Here is an 18800-nt window from a genome sequence, read left to right on the forward strand (position 1 = left end):
AACCAAATTATTTGGTTTGACTTTTAATGTTTGGGTGTATTTTTTAAAAATTTTCAACTGTAGCAAAATACACATAACTTAAAAATTTAGCACCTCATCTGTTTTTAAGTGTACATTCAGTACAGTCAAGTATATTCATGTTTTTGGGCAACCAATCTCTGGAACTATTTTACCTTGCAAAACTCAGCCCTTGGCAACCACCTGTGCACTTTCTGTGTCTATGAATTTGACTACTTTACACAAAAAAATTCATATAAGTGGAACCATACAATATCTATTAACTTACACATTTTCATATATTTTTATTATACCTAATTTTCCATGAATTAGAGTAATTTCTTAAAGTACTCTTTACGAGTAATTTCTTAAAGTACTCTTTACTTCCTTGTTATCTTTGTTAAATCCTTCTTCCCACTGAATGGAATTTGCATATTCCTTCTTTTTTCTTAAGTTTGACAGAGTAATCTATTATTTCTTTTAAAAAAATTCAAATTACATCTCACCTTATTTTAATTATTTTCTAATTTCTGATTTTATATTTTTATTCCTCCTCTTGTTCTTTTGTTATTTATTTTATTGGTTTTTTGGTAACTTTTCAATTGGAACTTCTTAGAAAATTTATTTTCGTTCTTCTTCATTAATAAAATCATTTAAGACTATGGACTGAAAAAAAAAAAAAAAGACTATGGACTGATCTCTGGCTTTGATTCAAAGCTGATTCAAAGTTTTGACTATTTTCCTTAAGCTATAATGTGTATTTTCACTTGTATTATTCCCCCCAAAAGACTTCATTTTATCTTGATTTCCATTTTGATCCAAAATAATTTAGAAGTGTATGTGTGTTCTATATATATCCATTTTTCAATCAGTTGCAGTCAATTAATTAGAAATTAATTCTAGTTTTATTTTGTGATCATACAATAGTTTCTCTTTTAGGAAGTTTTATTAAGGTTCTGTGTAGTCTTTCATTTGTGGTTCCAGTCTTCTGGGAGGAATCCAGTATTTTCTGGAAATAAATGCACAGTTTAAGGACTTTTGATGGCATCCAGTAACATAGCTTGCATAGAAGCAGGATGGTGTCCATGAAGGAAGATGCCCTGTCAGCCTGGAGACAGAGGGGTCAAGAAAATGTGGGGAGGGAGGCGGTAGGGCTGTTGCTTAGCAACACTGAGAGCTCAGGTCTGGACAAGAGGCCCATAGGATCTGACTTAGTAGAGATTTTGAGGTTGTCTAGTCTAGTTAGGAAAGGATGCTACTGGATATTTGAAGGCCTTGAAGCTGTGGCTTCAAGCTTGGTTTCCATCCATATGTAAGTGAGAATCACAAAAGGTCTCTAAGCAGCCCAGTCAGTTTTGAAGTATGTTGTTGTTTTTCACTCACTAAGTTGTGTCCTACTTTTTGCGACCCCATGGACTGCAGCACACTAGGCTCCTCTGCCCTCCACTATCTCCTGGAGTTTGCTCAAATTCATGCCCATTGAGTTGATGATGCCATCCAACCATCTCATCCTCTGCTGCCTCCTTCTCGTTTTGCCTTCAGTCTTTAGCAGCACAAGGGGTTTTTCCAGTGAGTCAGCTCTTCGTTCACATCAGGTGGCCAGAGTATCAGAGCTTCAGTCTTCCCTTTTAAATGATCAGCTTTTTTGAGTTAGAGAAAAAAAGACAGAATCAACAAATATACATATGAATTTTTCCCCACGGATGCTTTCAAATTGCTATGTGGGTGTCACAGAACATCTGTTTTGTTCATTTATTGCTACGACGATGAACGGTAAACATACAGTTAGCAAATATGCCACGCATGCGCAGTCATTTTGTTTTCCAGAGCCCATGGAAGACAGTGCTACCTGATCCCAAAAGCCTTTCTGGGTGAACTCAAGGTGAACCTCTGAATTCTTCTCAACACACTGATCAGCTGACAGTGGCTACCTGGACAATTCTAGGTAGCCACTGTCAACTGATCAGAGTTGTCATGCAAGACGAACCTATTGTCATCCCAGCAGTAGAGCCTTGAAACTTCAGAGAGCTACAACCCAAGACCTTTAAAAACCTCGGCTGCATGAATTGTTGTTCAATCTCTCAGTCATGTCTGACTCTTTGCAGATCCATGAACTGTAGCACACCAGGCTTCCCTGTCCTTCACCATCTCCCCGAGCTTGCTCAAACTCATGTCCATTGAATCATTGATGCCATCCAACCATCTAGTCCTCTGTTATCCCCTTCTCCTCCTGCCTTCAATCTTTCCCAGCATCAGGTTCTTTTCTACTGAGTCAGCTCTTTGCATCAGATGTCCAAAGTATTGGAGTTTCAACTTCATCATCAGTCCTTCCAATGAATATTCAGGATTGATTTCCTTTAGGATTCACTGGTTTGATCTTGCTGTCCAAGGGAATCTCAAGAGTCTTCTCCAACACCACAGTTGAAAAGCATCAATTCTTCAGTGCTCAGCCTTCTTTATGGTCCAACTCTCACATGTACATGACTACTGGAAAAACCATAGCTTTGACTATGTGGACCTTTATTGGCAAAGTAAAGTCTCTGATTGGTTGATCATAGCTTTCCTTCCAAGGTGGCTCCATGAATATCCCTCTTAAAATGTATTCTTCACATGTAAATGAAATATTCAATTGAATTGGTTTTCTCAGATTTGCATTGGCATTTAGATCTCTTTCTAAGGCTATTTTTCCCCAAAGAAGCAGAGTTTATCACTTCTTAAAAGTTACTTTAAATTGTGTTGAAAGTTGAAAGTTAAGTCGCTCAGTCGTGTCCGACCCTTTGCAACCCTGTGGACTGTAGCTTACCAGGCTCCTCCATCCATGGGATTCTCCAGGCAAGAATACTGGAGTGGGTTGCCATTTCCTTCTCCTTAAACTGTGTGGGAAATAATAAAATAACAAAACGACACTGTGTTTGGCTGCTGGGCATTTTCTCCTCAGCTGAATGGTTTGTTCTGCACAGCTATGTTCACATCCAAGATGCAATGAAATGGTAAATCATGCTTTAAAGCATAGCCTCTGGAACCGGAGGATCCTGAGCTGGGGTCCTGGCTGTACCACTTGTTACTGTGTAATGTGGGCCTGTTCCTGAATCTCTGGGCCTCAGATTCCTCAGCTGAAAAATGATGATGAAAATAGTGCCTTAAGTATGGGGTTGTTACTAGGATCAGTGAGTGTTCAAAGGTCTGACAGATAAATGATCGCGATACTAGTTTTTTATTACATAATAATTATACATTATATAACAATAATAGGGGCAATCTTAGGTCACAGTTAAGAACATGGACTCTGGGAGTTAAAATGTCTCTTTCAAAAAAACATATCGTTTATACCCCTCCATGAGAGCAAATGGCACTGTACATTCCTGAGTACGTCATTCCTAAGAAACTGATTTTGTAGATGGTGAAGAAAGTTACATAGTCCAAGGTGCTTCAAACTCTACCTACATCTGTGTTCTTGACAGTCACTCAGAGAAACCCCTGTCTCCTAGAAACGTCCTTCCCTCTTCTTTATCAGCACATAAAAAATGAGATGTACTTTGAAAAATACATTAAATTTCAATGAAAAATGTTTAGCTTATTAGCATATAATCCTGGAAAATGCACTAATCTATTTTGCTTCCTTAGGTTGGGTGGATTGATTTCCTGTGGCCACCTTAACAGATTACCATAAATTTAGTGGCTTAAGATAACCCAGATGTATTATCTTTACAATGTAGAGGTCAGAAGTGGGTCTCACTGAGCTAAAATCAAAGTGTCATCAGGGTGGCTTCTGGTGGCTCTGGCATTTCTTCTGGTAGCTCTGGCTTCTGGAAGTTGCCCACATTCTTTAGCTTGTGGTCCCCTTCCGTCTTCAGAACCAGCAATAGGCGGTCACGTCTTTCTCATTCTGTGTCACTCTGGCCTTGACTCTCTGCTCCTTGTGTATTGAGACCCTGTGATTACACTGGGCCCATCCAGTTCATCCACAATAATCTCCTTTTTTAAAGGTCAGCTGGTTAGTAATCTCATCGTCATATGCAACCTTAATTTCCCTTTGCCATGTTACCGAATATATTTACGAGTTACTGGGCTTAGGTTGTGATCCTTTTTGGGAGGGGCCGTTATCCTGCCTGCCACAGAGGGGAAATAGGCATGTAACACGTGCCCTGTCCATTAGGCCAATGAGTAGAGTATTCTGCTCCTTACTCTGCCAGTCACTGTCTATTGCAACAGAACATTGTGTCTTCTTGTGTTTATTCAGCCTCTCATTTTTAAAAATTGATTCCTTTGGCTTTTCTTTAATATTAATTTATTTTTTTTTGGCTGTGCTGAGTCATAGTTGCAGCACATGAACTCTTAGTTGCGGCGTGTGGAATCTAGTTCCCTGACCAGGGATTGAACCTGGGGCCTCCTGTACTGGGAGCTCAAAGTCTTGCCACTGGACCACCAGGGAAGTCCTAGCCTTCTCATTCTCACAGTGAGGAGGACAATATAGGTTGTGTATGGTCAAAATGGGATGAGTTAAAGCTTTACTGTGATTTGTTCCTGACAGTGGCTTTATCATTCATTGTTCTAGGAAGAAAAAATGAAAATGCCTGTAAAGGAGCTCCTAAGACCTGTTCTTTACTAGATAAATTCCCTGAGACAACAGGATGCCGAAGAGGACAGGTACCAAGAATGTTTTCAGTTCTGGGGAGGACACAGTCAGTTATCAGGAGAATAAATGGAAATGCTGATGTTTACGAAGAAATGGTCATTTTCTTTGACCCACTGAATGTCTCTTTTTTCACTCACATTTTAATGAAACAATTTCATGGCCTTGACGGCAGCATTGAGAGTGGAAAATGTTCAGTGTTTATAGCTGTGTGGGAAATGGGAGTCCTTATTTTTAGTTCCTTTACAAAGAAAGATGAGAACATAAATTCTGAGTGCTGTGATGGCTCTAATCAAAATTGACAGTAATTTTGTACTGTTGCTTTAATTTAGTGGTTCTCCCACACCTTGATAAAGGGATGAACAGGGGTTACGCTTTCTGTGCAGATCAAATATTCCATCATGCACCCGGGAACCCACGTGTGGCCGCACACAGGACCCACGAACTGTAGGCTCCGAATGCACCTGGGCTTGGTGATTCCCAAGGAAGGCTGCAAGATCCGATGCGCCAACGAGACCAGGTATGCTCCCCCCATCATTTTCTGTCTATTTCATCACCCCTGACAATGGATGCTCGTTACAGCAAAGCTACGTTCAGCTGGATTATTTCCCTTCTTTTGTGACTGAAATAGCCTAGGGTGGGAGGTATTAATCCAACTTCATTAGACTGTGTCGCATCTCTGTGCTTTCTGTTGATCAGAAAGTGAAAGAAAAAAGTGAAAATGTTTGTCGCTCAGTCGTGTTTGACTCTTTGAGACCCTGTGGATCGTAGCCCACCAGGCTCCTCTGTCCATGGGATTCTCCAGGCAAGAATTCTGGAGTGGGTTGCCATGCCCTCCTTCAGGGGATCTTCCCAACCCAGGAATCCAACCCGGGTCTCCCGTATTACAGGCAGATTCTTTACCATCTGAGCCCCAAGGAAGCCCCTTATTGATCAGAGATACTCCCCAGTTCTAGGGCGGCCCTCCTTCATCATTTCTCCCCAGATCACTCTCGTCTGGTTGATGAGCCATCTTGCTTCTTTTTCTAGGTGGACAAACCTACATTCAGAGTCAGCTAACTTGTCAGCTTGTCAGAGTCAGCTAAGCCCCACATGACACATTGTGTTCATGCTATACAGTTTAAACTGTTCATCAATACAAAGAGTCTCCTTCCTGAAGCAAACACCTGGTGATATTTGTGTCTTGCTGTAGAGGACACAGCATGGCACAATGGCTGCCTTTTCAAATCCCAGCTCTGCCAGCTAATCCTGTGTAACCTTGGCCAGTTACTTAATCCCCTGCAGCCTCAGGCTCCTTACTTATCAAATAGGCAGTGATGCTATCTACTCTGCAGGATTGTTGTCCAGATTAGACTAAATCATGCATACAAGACACTTAGCCTGGGGACTGTCCTGAGTAGGGAAAGGGTGACTGTTCAGGCAGCTTCCTTTGATCCTATTACTCTGATCTCCTGGAATGCCCATCTTTTCACCCGTCCAAAATAAACATACTACTAAGATCCGATTTCATTCCAGAAAAGGAACCTCTTCTTTGACTTCTTAGAGTAGGTACAGGGTATGTCGTCAGTGATCCTGTTCTTTGTCTCCCATTGCTGTGCTGTGCTTAGTCACTCAGTCATGTCCCACTCTTTGCGACCCCGTGGACTGTAGCCCGTCTGGCTCCTCTGTCCGTGCGGATTCTCCAGGCAAGAATACTGGAGTGGATTGCCATGCCTTCCTCCAGGGAATCTTCCCAACCCAGGGATCGAACCCAGGTCTCCTGCATTCCAGGCAGATTCTTTACCATCTGAGCCACCAGGGAATTGCTTTTATTTATTAATTATTGATTGATTGTTAATTATTTATTTATTATAATAATAATTGCTTTTATTAATTAGTACATATTATTAGTCTAATCTCTGGGACTGAGCTGTAAGTGCCTAGAGGGCAGAAACCAAGTTATTATCTTCTTACCCCTTTCTCAGGACCCTTAGTGGAAGTCTGATGGAGAGGTGTTCGGGAGTGTGCAGGTCATTCCTTTGGTTGTTGGCACACACCCACCAGCCCAGACCTGGTGCAGGAGCACCCAGTGCTGAGGGGCATTCCAAGATGACTCAAGTTGGGGTCTTACCCTACCAGGGTGTCCAATCAGGGAGCTAACACAGCTCAAAAGTCAGGAGTCATAAGAGAGGCACAGATAAGAATGCTGCAGGTGGTCAGTGGACAGGCAGCTAGCTTTTTGCCACTGAGACTTGGGAACTTTGACAGAGAAAAGTGAAAGTGTTAGTCACTGAGTCGTGTCCAACTCTGCGACCCCATAGACGATAGCCTACCAGGCTCCTGTGTCCATGGGATTTCCTAAGCAGGTGGTATATTTTATAAATTCATAGTGATATTAAAAAGTGTTTGCTACCCGCTCCTCCCAGCAAACTCTCATTGGATCTGGAGGCGAATTTTTGGAGGATGGACTATTTCGTCTGTCTTGTCCCTGAGGAGTTTTGAAGCATCAGTGTCCTTCCTCCCTCTCATTGCCGTGGGTCAGCGTCCTTCTCTGTGTCCTTACTGTACTTGTTGTACATTGCGTTACATTCTCATCAGCTCAGGCTAAATATTTCATTACAAAAAGTGTTTTTTATGACCAAAATGGATTAACTGACATTAAAACACTGCGCAAGGCTGCTAGTGAAAATAGCTAGAGAGCTGAATAGCAGGGTCAGTTTATGAACTCTGAGGACAGAAAGACTGTAATATGAAATCTGGAAGTTTCATGCTGTTATTGTGGTGGTAACATTGGCATGGAAACATAAGCACACATACCGAGAAATCAGGCTTCCTTGTGCTCAGCAACAGGAAGCAATTTTTCAGAGCTTCTCAACTTTTGAAAGAGTGGCAATTTGTGCGTCGCAGGTCTCAGGTATTAATAATCGCACTGCTGTTTCCTCAGTGTTTTGCAGTTCCTTCTAGTGTGCATCTGTGTTTAAAGGTTCCCTCACTGCAGAACATAGCACTTTTTATCTGGACATAAGCTTGCAGGTATGCAACCTTCTATCATGACAAATAAAATTATCATTTAAAATGAATAATACTTTCCAATGGCAAAACTGGTGCATGCTCCTGCTATGTAATTTGGAAAACACAAAAAAACACAAAAAAGAAAAGAAATTATTTTTGATCTCAGTACTCAGAGATATTGCCCAGATGCCTCTCCATGTCTATGTATACGTATTCATATATACATAAGGAGGAAGTGCATAGCGATTATAGACATTGTGCTTTCTACGTGCCAGGCACTCTGCATACACTCACTCATTAACCTTCACAACAATCCTGCGTATCTGGGATGATTAACAACTCTATTTTTCAGCTGAGGAGAAAGTGAAAGTGACGGTGTTAGTTGCTTGGTCGTGTCGAACTCTGCGGCCCCATGGACTGTAGCCCACCAGGCTCCTCTGCTCAGGCAAGAATACTGGAGTGGGTAGCCATTTCCTTTTCCAGGGGATCTTCCCCACCCAGGGATCGAACCCACATCTCCTGCATTGCAGGCAGTCTCGTTACTGACTGAGCCACCAGGAAAGCCCAAAGTCACATGACCGGGGTTCAAATCCTGGCGTTCCGTCTTATGAAGTGTAACTTTAGACAACTCGCATGACCTCACTAAGCCTCACTTTCTTCCTGTAAAATGGGGAGAACAAAAGTATGTCTTGGTGTGGTTTTGAGTATTACAGTAATCCATATAAATGCATTCAGAGCTGTATTTACAGAGTGTGATGTGGTAAAATGCACTCAATGTATTTTTGAGCTTCTATTGTGCCCATCTCCAATTGCTGCAGAAATGGGGACTTCTGCCCCTCACATTCCCAGGAGTGAGACCAAGTCTCCTGGAATCATCGGAGGTTGTCCTTATAACCTGCAGCATGTACTCTGATGGGGTGGGGGTGGGGGCCCTGAGGAGCTCGAAGATGGGGAGGGAGATGAAAGTCAATGGAGGATATGGGGGCCAGGGCTGGTGAAGGGATGGTAAGAAACAGACAGGGTCTGCGGTTTGATAGGCCTGGGGCTAGGAGGGATGCTGGGGTGGGGGGTGCAGCCGGACACCGCAGGTAGCCACTCCCTCTTTTTCTCCTTTTGCTTCCCTGCCCCCTCACCTCCGATGTGGAAGAAAGGGCAGAGAGGCATCCCAGCTCTGTGGCCTCATGAAGTTTCTCTCCATCTTTCCTTTCTTTCTCCTCCCTTCTTGGCTTTCTTAGCCCTCTGCTACCTGGTGACCCAGGACCAAGAGGAGGAAGTCAGAGGCTATATAGAGAGGCTGCACAGGGGCTGATCAGCAGTGCAGAAGCCCCTGGCCACCTGGAGGGGCCCCTGTGGCAGCCTGGCCAAAACTGGGCTCCCCAGGAGGAGGTAGAGAGATACCCTGGGGGTGCGTATATATAGAACCTATTGGGAAAAGAACTTGTCAAGTTCGCCATCTTTTATTGAAATTAATGTTTTGACTTTAAACAAAACAGCAAACACCATACCCATCAGTGTTGTGAAATATATACTATAAAGTGTAATGTGAAGACTGAAGTCCTAGTCAACAGCTTGACTCAGAGAATTAAAAGAATTTCCATGCTGAAAGGAGACTTGAAGGCCATCTGGTCCACCCACATCATTGCACGGATGGGGAAACTGAGGCCCATGGATGACGTGCTTGTCACAGCCACATGGCTAGTTGGCAGGGCCAAAACAAGGACACAGATGTCCTAGCTTTCAGAAAAGTGCTGTCTCCTGTTAGATAGAGATGATCGATAGATTGATGGATGGATGGGTGGATGGGAAGATTGATGGAAAGATAGGTAGGTAGATAGATGACAGATAGGCAAACAAAGAAGGTATGTGTGTATATATTCTGTCTACATGTATCAGGAGGAGAGAAGCAGCCATAATGCAGTTTTACATTTCAATTCCATATGTGCCAAGATTTCCAATGCAGTCAGAACCTGTGGGATTTCCGTGAATCAAGATTAATAAGAGCTGTGTTCAGTTCAGTCGCTCAGTTGTGTCTAACTCTTCGCGACCCTATGAATCGCAGCACGCCAGGCCTCCCTGTCCATCACCAACTCCCAGAGTTCACTCAGACTCATGTCCTTCGAGTCAGTGATGCCATCCAGCCATCTCATCCTCTGTCGTCCCCTTCTCCTCCTGCCCCCAGTCCCTCCCAGCATCAGGGTCTTTTCCAATAAGTCAACTCTTCGCATGAGGTGGCCAAAGTATTGGAGTTTCAACTTCAGCATCATTCCTTCCAATGAACACCCAGGACTGATCTCCTTTAGGATGGACTGTTTGGATCTCCTTGAAGTCCAAGGGACTCTCAAGAGTCTTCTCCAACACCACAGTTCAAAAGCATCAATTCTTCGGTGCTCAGCTTTCTTCACAGTCCTCTCACATCCATACGTGACCACTGGAAAAACCATAGCCTTGACTAGACGGACCTTTGTTGGCAAAGTAATGTCTCTGCTTTTTAATATGAGCTGTGTTACAGCAGCCTTATTCCTGAGCTCTTGGACCCTTTTCTGTATTCCACTCAGCTTATTGAAATACCTTGCAGGGAACATTAGCATAACAGCTGTAGGCACTGGGATGTTCCCTAGAACCATGATCTGGGGCTAGAGGTCTGGCTGTAATGAAGCCAACCTAGTGCCTTTCTGCTGCCTCCACAACAGCACAGTGTCACTGCAGGCATCTGAACTGGCTTTCGTGTCTATAAACACTCTGCTGGAAAATTAGAACCGTGTCATGTGTGTATCTCAGAACCTTTTGGAAAGATCACTGAGATGTGATCTATACAATTTTTAGATGGAAGACTGTAAGCTCCTCATATCATTATTTAGCATTATTAATGTTGATGGTAATTCTATGACAAAATTATAGTTATTAGGTGTGTGCTGCCACGATTATACCATTATCATTAATTACAATAATTTAAGAAACTGAGGAATTACATAATGTTGGTTTATCTTGTGACCAGATATTTTTCTATCTTTTGACAAACCAGGGAGAGACAGTCTCCTCGTAATGGTGAGTAATTCTAAAAGTAAGCCGAGGCAGGTGTCTGAAGAGTGGGTGCAGTCGCCCCACCTCCCTCCTGCCTTCCTAAAACCTCAGAGGAAGGCTAGATGAGTGCCTCCAAGAAGCCTTCTTCCCAAGGCTGCTTGGAAAATCTTTTCCCTAAAGGCCTCTTCCCATGTCACAAATTGAGCATAAATTGTATGTGGTGGCTCAAATGATAAAGAATCTGCCTGCAATGCAGGAGATGCAGGTTCAATCCCTGGGTCAGGAAAATCCCCTGGAGAAGGGCATGGCTATGCACTCAGTATTCTCACCTGGAGAATTCCCTGGACAGAGGAGCCTGGCAGGCTACAATCCGTAGGGTGGCAAAGAGACACGACTGCGTGACTAACATAAATTGTATGTGGTGGAGATTTGCTCTCAAAGCAAGTGGCCTGGAAAAACTCTTTTCTTTTCATTACAATGAGAGCCTTTGTTTTCCATTCAGAAGAGATCTAAAGACCTTTTGACATCTTGGTGTTTTGTTTCTTTTTGTTCTGGAAAACCCTCATCTGTTCCCAGATAGGTGACATACCTTTTGATGAACCTAAGTTACTTCAGTCTGCAGTCACTTGAATGGGATTTTATTGTCCTTTCCAATTAGGGCTGCACTTTTAGTCGTTCTAGCTCTCATAAGTGATTGAATTTTTTTTAAACATATTCAGAAGAAATCTACATTTAAGAATCTACACTAAGTAACTGAGTATCTTTGTTGTTTTTTGGGAAAATATCTGAAAGAAAATGGCAAGGCAAATATAATAAATCTAATAGACTTTTATGACCTTAACCGACTCCAAACCTCTTGGAATACCTCCCAGATTTCTTGTTTAAAAAATTGTTTAATCAATGGTTTACTCTCATCCATATTTAGCCTAAAATATCTGCAAAACCACAAACCAGTGCTAACTTATGTTCCACATTTATAGGTACTGGTTCCATGAATGAACCAGCCAGCACATTCCAACACTAAAAATCTTTTCCCAGTTTACAAGCAATTTAAGTTAATGAATGGAATGCTTGAAGATTTTTCTCACATTGAGCATGCCTAAGTCTTTGACTTTCTTATACCTATCGTAATCTAGAGAAAAGTGTCATTTTGTGCAAACTTAGAATGTTCTGTTTAGTTGATTTAATTACATGCAGTACTTTAAGTAGTACTTACCAATGTAGTACTTAAAGTACTACTATGGCTACTGTGAGCAGCACTCTGTGAACATGAATGTACTGTTTTTGGTTTTTGCACGCCCTTCCCCGTGTCTTTTGTTATACTTGGATGGGACTACAGTGGAACTCTGAACCTATTTAAACTCTCTGCTGCTGCTGCTGCTAAGTCGTTTCAGTCGTGTCCAACTCTGTGCGACCCCATAGACGGCAGCCCACCAGGCTCCCGTCCCTGGGATTCTCCAGGCAAGAACACTGGAGTGGGTTGCCATTTCCCTCTCCAGTGCATGAAAGTGAAAAGTGAAAGTGAAGCTGCTCAGTCTTGTCCGACTCTTAGCAACCCCATGGACTGCAGCCGACCAGGCTCCTCAGTCCATGGGATTTTCCAGGCAAGAGTACTGGAGTGGGGTGCCATTGCCTTACCACTCAATAAATGTTGAGAATTGTCATCCCCACAGGAATTGTATCTCGCAGATTCTCTTAGAGCTTTTTATTATCACACCCCCTCTTAAGTTTTCAGTTTTCTCAAATACAGTTAAATTACTCATAGGGAGTGAAGCCAACATAATTCTGAATTTATATGAATTTGACTACTCTAGGTGCCACCTGTAAGCGGAATTATACAATATTTGTCCTTGTGTGAGTGGCTTATTTCACTTAGCATAACAGCCTAGAGGTTCATCCATGTTGTAGCATTGTCAGATTTCCCTTCTCTCTTAAGGCTGAGGAATATCCCATTGTATATAGATAAATGTTTATTTATCCATTCATCTGCCAGTGGTCATGGGGGTTGTTCCCGCCTTTTGGCTACTGTGAGCAGCACCTCTGTGAACATGAAGGTACTGTTTTTGGTTTTTTGCACACCCTTCCCCCGTGTCTTTTGTTATACTTGGATGGGACTGCAGTGAAACTCTTTGAACCTTTAGAGAAATTGAATCAAAGAGCTAAGCAACTCATTTGGTGAGTGCAAGATTTTAGGGTAGGTGTGTGAGACAGCACACAAGGTGTTCTGCACAAGAGGATACCATTGTTATCCAACCTAAAGGGACTTTTATCTTGCAAATAATTATTACTTTATTTTATATTTATAATTTTATTTATGTATTTATTTTCGGTTATGCTGGATCTTCATTGCTTTGCAAGCTTTTCTCTAGTTATGGCGAGTAGGGGCTACTCTCTAGTTATGCTGCATGGGCTGTTCATTGCAATGGCTTCTCTTGTTTCAGAGTGTGGGTTCTAGGGCACTCAGGCACATGGGCTCCGGGGCTTTAGAACTACATGCTCAGTAGTTGAGTCATGCAGGATCTTTCTGTTGCGATACACAGACTCTCTAGTTGTGTCTTGAGGGCTCAGTAGTCATGGCACTCGGATTTAGTTGCTCTGAGGCACATGGAATCTTCCTGGACCAGGGGTTGAACCCAGGTCCCTTGCATTGCAAGGTGGATTCTTTTTTTTTTTAATATAAATTTATTTATTTTAATTGGAGGTTAATTACTTTACAATATTGTATTGGTTTTGTCATGCATCAACATGAATCTGCCATGGGTATACACGTGCTCCCCATCCTGAACCCCCCCTCCCACCTCCCTCCCTGTACCATCCCTCTGGGTCATCCCAGTGCACCAGCCCCAAGCAAGGTGGATTCTTGCATGGAGGCATTGACCAAGAGGTCACCTCAGTAGTGAGCTGGTGGGGCACATGTTTGAGTGCTTGCCGAAATAAAGAAGCCTTGCCTAGGCTTGTACCAAGAATAAGTTTACTTTTAGCTCCAGTCCCTTGCCCTGTGTACACCTTCAGCGCTGAGCACTGAAACTTGATGTTCACGGGAAGAATCCTGAAGTTCTTTCTTAATCGCCAGTGAAAGAACACATCCTGTGTTCTACTTTTTGTTGTTGCTGTTCAGTCGCTAGGTCGTGTCCAACTCTTTGTGACCCCATGGACTGCAGCACACCCACTATCCTCTGGAGTTTGCTCAAATCCATGTCCGTTGAGTTGGTGATGCTATCTAACCATCTCTTCCTCTGTCACCCCCTTCTCCTCCTGCCCTCAATCTTTCCCAGCATCAGGCATCTTTCCAGTGAGTTGACTGTTCGCATCAGGTGGCTAAAGTATTGGAGCTTCAGCATCAGTCCTTGATTTCCTTTAGGACTGACTGGTTTGATCTCCTCACAGCCCGTGTGTTCCACTTACCTGGTCCTATGGCAGAGGTTATCATGAGAGGCCCTTCCTAAACACAGCCATGGGTTGATCTTCAGGCAACTGAGTCACACACTGACGTGCTTTTCTGTTCCAGGACGTGGGAAGAAGGCAAGGTGCTCATCTTTGACGACTCCTTTGAACACGAGGTGTGGCAGGATGCCGCGTCTTTCCGGCTCATCTTCATTGTGGATGTGTGGCACCCTGAGCTGACACCCCATCAGAGACGCAGCCTTCCTGCAATTTAGCATTCTGTGCGGGCTCAGGACACGCTGGAGAGAGACCACCTTTTTGGTGCAGTCTCCTTGGATGTGGGCATAGACCTTCAAACACCACAGCCCTTAATTCTCTTGATTTGCAGCCTGAAAAATTCTAAACCTCCTCCCAGGGATGGAAAACACTAAAGGGAATATCTGCCTCACTGCAATTCTTATAGAAAATACCTGCCGTATTTCATCCATGACAGCCCCCATCTGATGCCTGGATTCCAGGTGAACCCATGATAGCTTCTACCTTGCCGGCCAAAGATATTTTTTTCTCTTAGAATAGGGGGAATCAGTATTAATGAGAATATGTGTAGAAACTGTGAATGGATTGCTTTAGTCTGTAATTTTTCTATGCAACTCTATTTTCCTAAGGTAGCTAGATGGTTTATCATCATACACCACTACTTTTTTGTTGAGTTTAATGACAAGCTGCATAAATACTTCTGTTTAATGGTAACTTTCCTGGTGAACTCAGACGTCCCTATTTTAATTATTTTTAGTAAAAGGCACTCATGAAAAAAATTATATTTTCCTAATACAAAGCCGAAAGACATAATTATGCCAATGTCTTATGAACCATACTGCTCCCCACTTATTGAGTCTCTTTGCTTTTTTGTCTTCATTAAGAGCTGGTGTCTTAATTTTTCTTCTCACTCTGTGAATGGCAGAAATACTGTCAAAAATGGTATTTCTTTCTAAGAGGAACTTTTTACACTGAAAAAGGATCTGGAGTCATTTTATATTTAGTTATAACAACGACGCATGTAAATTTTTTTAATGACAAATATCAGGCATTGTAGGGAAGAAAACAAAAATTTCTCCAAGTGAGAATTTTCTCTTGGGATCAGCTCAATGCGGGGCTGCTAGGATCTCTGACTTCTGGCCCCTTTGCATTTATGAAACAGGGCTGGAATCCAGAGTGTCTTCCACTGTGGATCCTTGTGAATGAGAAGGTCCTTGAAAGGATTCCTATCACAACTTTGCAAAATTAAGAAGGATGACAGAGTGGAAGGCCAAAAATGCCCGGATGTCTGTTCTGGGTATAGGATGTCAAAACTGTTTCCTCTTCACAGTTGTTCGAAAGACTCTGACATCTCCCTGGCTTGAGAAACTTCTGCCATTTAAACTTCACTTTGAGGTGTTAATTATTATTGATAGTTTGGTTTTAAAATTTGCCATTGCTTAGAAAGAACAGTTGCCTACTTGTTCCAAAGATGACCACATCATTAGTTTAGTGGAATATTAATGCATTAAATTTTGTGTGTTTTAAACCAAAGCTAACTAGAAATGTTAGCTATAAGAATGTAATGATATTCATGCACTGAATTTTAAGCCAATATGAACAAAAACGCTAAAGAAATGACACACAGGTTACTACGCACAGGAAGAAAAATCACTTGTGTTTTCCATTGAAGGACGAAGAAGGTTGCTTTCTTTATATCATCAAAAGGAAAAAAAAAACAGTTCTTTAAAATGCTATTGGACCGCTTTTGCTTGTCTTTAAGGATATTAGCTTCCCTTTGAAGAGTCTATAAAATATTTGTCTTGTTTCCTTCTCTTTTGCCAATGCTGAAAAATCTCTCTAAAATAGATGAAGAAGCATTTGAGGAAAAAACATCAGAGTGAACTACCGAAGTCCGGAAGGAAAAGCAAACGCTTGAAAAATAAAAAGGCATGTGTGTCCTTCAGTATTTATTGAACGGAAGAAAGGACTGACAAAGGACAATGCAATCTAGTGCTCGCGTGGCAACGTTCATGTCACTTACTGAATTTGGTTCTGTATGTATATTGCATACACATAAGGAAATTCAAAGTAGCATTGTCACTGTTGAGCCATCATCTTACATTCATTAATGAAATCATGGAAGAGAGTTAAAAACAAACTCTTAACTTAATAATTATAATATGGTATTTAAAATCAGGTCACTACAGTAGGGTTCTAAATATTGCCAATTGGAAAGCCAGAATTATTATTACTGTTGCAAAATGTTTGGCAATAATTGACTCCAGTAGCATTTTAAACACTTGGATCCCACAACTGTTTCATAAACTCAAGTAATAAAATGGGTTTTCTAATTTGCTTTAATTCTTCATCTTTCCTCCCTATGTTGTGGTATATAAGAAAAGTCATTGCATTGGTAGAATTATTTCAGTATTACTATCTTGTTATTTGAAGTGTCTACACAGAATGAATTGGTTTTATTTATACTGTGATGCAATTGATTGGGAAATATTTTAAATTCTATTTCAATTTTATTTCAAGAGTGGAATACAAAAATCTCTTCTGTTATCATTTTCTACCAGTAGAAAAAAATTAAAACACTAGATCTATTGAGAAAGAGACATGATAAATTATTAAAATTAGTAATAATATCTACTGAGGATGATTATGGCCAGTTTGCCTTTGAATTTTTTTAGCCAACAAATTGACCCTCCCAAATACTTAAAGTGTAAAATCATGTTTTACTGCTCATTATCAACTATTAATTATTTTTTCTTTGACATTGAGCACCAACTGGTCATAGTAATGAAGGCCCATGTCATGCAAATGGCTGGGAGAATAAGAGATATAGCTAAAAACATACAACTGGTTTGGGGAGACATGGCACAAGTAAGGATATCATATGCTATGATATCTGTTTATTTTTATCTAGTTTCCTTTGAATGGATAGCTAGGGACTCCATTTCTAAGGAAAATAAACAAAGAAATAAAATGATCTTTGGCATTTCATCCTGCATTCCAAGTCTTCTCTTATTTGCAGTTCTTGTGTATTTAGCCGTCCTTAAAGATCTTCCTCCAAGTTTGATACCTACCCCCTTAACAACAGCCAGGTCCATCCTTCGCACCTTTAACTGATTGCAGGAGGGAGGTGGGGGGACGTAGTGCGTGTGTAATGCTTTTGTAGCACTTTTCTTGCCGTAGTGACCTAAGTGGGACAACTTGAAAAGATTCATTAACCACTGATATGTATTTTCAACATAACCCCCTACCCTCTAGAGACATACATTCCTTGTGGGAAGCCACATTACTAAGATGAAATAGTCATATTTCAATTTGTGTGTCTTTGTTTCAAATTAGCTCATGATAATCAGCCGGTGGCCTCATCAAAAATGTGACATCAAAATCATTTTTGCAGGATATCAAAATAAACAGACTCTGCAAATAGCCAGACCTACAAGAGCATGCTCTTAGGCTGAACAATTTGAGATTGGATGCTGGTGATGAGGTCAAAGAAAATAACTCAATGTAGGAATGAAGATTACCGGAGATACTATTGTCCTGGGGCTTTGCACTACATTAAACTTGAAAATTGTGTCTGCACAGTTTAAATTCTTATGGATCTACTTGGAAATGCACTTAATTTTAAACTGCAAAAACTGGAGAGCATCTCTTCAAAGCCTTAGAGAAATCTTTGTCCTAATGAGGTGTGTGCCTCAAATTTAGTTTTTCTCTTTTCAACTCATTTAATACCATAAATATGGGGTGGGGGGAGTCTTGTTTCCATGACTACCTTGCTTCATCCTCCAATTCCCTCATTGAAAAACAAAAATGCATCTCTCAAGTCTTTGTTCAACTTTGGCTGCTCAGACCAATGGCTGGTGACAGTCATTACTGGGTGGCAGGAGAGGAGGCCCTGTGTCGAGCCGAACGCATGTGTCGTGTGGTCAGTTTCACATGTGCTTCCTGGTGGCTGATACCACTGAGAGTTGGTGACGTCGGGAGCACGGGGTGGCTCGGGTTTCAGTCCAGAGCCAGGAGTGGCTGGGTGTTCTCATTCTCTCCCTTGTCTTCATGTTTCAGGGTCCCAGCTTCTACCACAGACTGAGATCTAATAATAGGGGAAGGAAAAAGATGTGATTACAGACAATTCATGGTGTGAGCCATTTTGGAATCTTGGAGGGCCTTCAGACTTCATGGATCCCTGATTAAGCAAGACACTCAACTATACAACTTCTCCCCCTTGTGTATCTCTGTTTTCCTTGCTTTTTGTGTCTTCTACATCACGTTTTTAGGGAACCAGGCATCTTGGAATTTTCTTTGTAGGGATCTCCTTTTGATAAAACAAACACATGTTCTAGCCACAATTCTGCCCCTTTGTCTAAGCATTCTATGGATCTTGAGATGTATAAAGTCTCATAAATTTGGTTGGATTTTTAATGTTTCAAAATACTTTTGAGAGCCTTTATTTCTCAAGGTCATAGGAAACTATCATATATGATGTTAACAGCACAAGATGTAGAATCAGGCTGTAAATGTATCCTTGACTCCTTAATAACTGAGGAGTCCTGGGGAAGTTCTTAGAACTCTGGACCTTGGTTTTCTCATCTGTAAAACAGAGCTATTACCTGTTACCTATAGGTAGCTATTACCTACCTCCCAGAGTTGTTAAGAAGGACTAAAACTAATATTATACATAAAGCATTCAGCATGTAATTGTAGTCAAAATTTATGGAGCACTCTATTATTACCAATATTGCAA

At 41.6% G+C, this 18800-nt stretch overlaps 2 protein-coding genes across 7 annotated transcripts in view; one reads left to right on the forward strand and one right to left on the reverse strand.

Annotated features, from left to right (window-relative positions):
- ASPH (aspartate beta-hydroxylase) overlaps positions 1-16400 on the forward strand; it is a 187319-nt gene extending 170919 nt beyond the window's left edge. For all 6 annotated transcript variants that reach the window (XM_070382346.1, XM_070382345.1, XM_070382351.1 and 3 more), the window contains 3 exons: positions 4553-4644; positions 5017-5150; positions 14151-16400. In XM_070382346.1, the coding sequence (XP_070238447.1) occupies positions 4553-4644; positions 5017-5150; positions 14151-14301 (377 nt within the window). In that variant the 3' untranslated portion in view covers positions 14302-16400. The remainder of the gene's footprint in view (positions 1-4552; positions 4645-5016; positions 5151-14150) is intronic.
- A 694-nt stretch (positions 16401-17094) lies between these two features.
- Positions 17095-18800, reverse strand: part of CLVS1 (clavesin 1) — a 158208-nt gene continuing 156502 nt past the window's right edge. Inside the window, exon 5 of the mRNA XM_070382354.1 lies at positions 17095-18149. Coding sequence (XP_070238455.1) covers positions 18062-18149 — 88 coding nt within the window. The 3' untranslated portion in view covers positions 17095-18061. The remainder of the gene's footprint in view (positions 18150-18800) is intronic.

This window comes from Bos mutus, chromosome 14, assembly GCF_027580195.1.
Source record: "Bos mutus isolate GX-2022 chromosome 14, NWIPB_WYAK_1.1, whole genome shotgun sequence".
Taxonomy (NCBI): Eukaryota; Metazoa; Chordata; class Mammalia; order Artiodactyla; family Bovidae; genus Bos; species Bos mutus.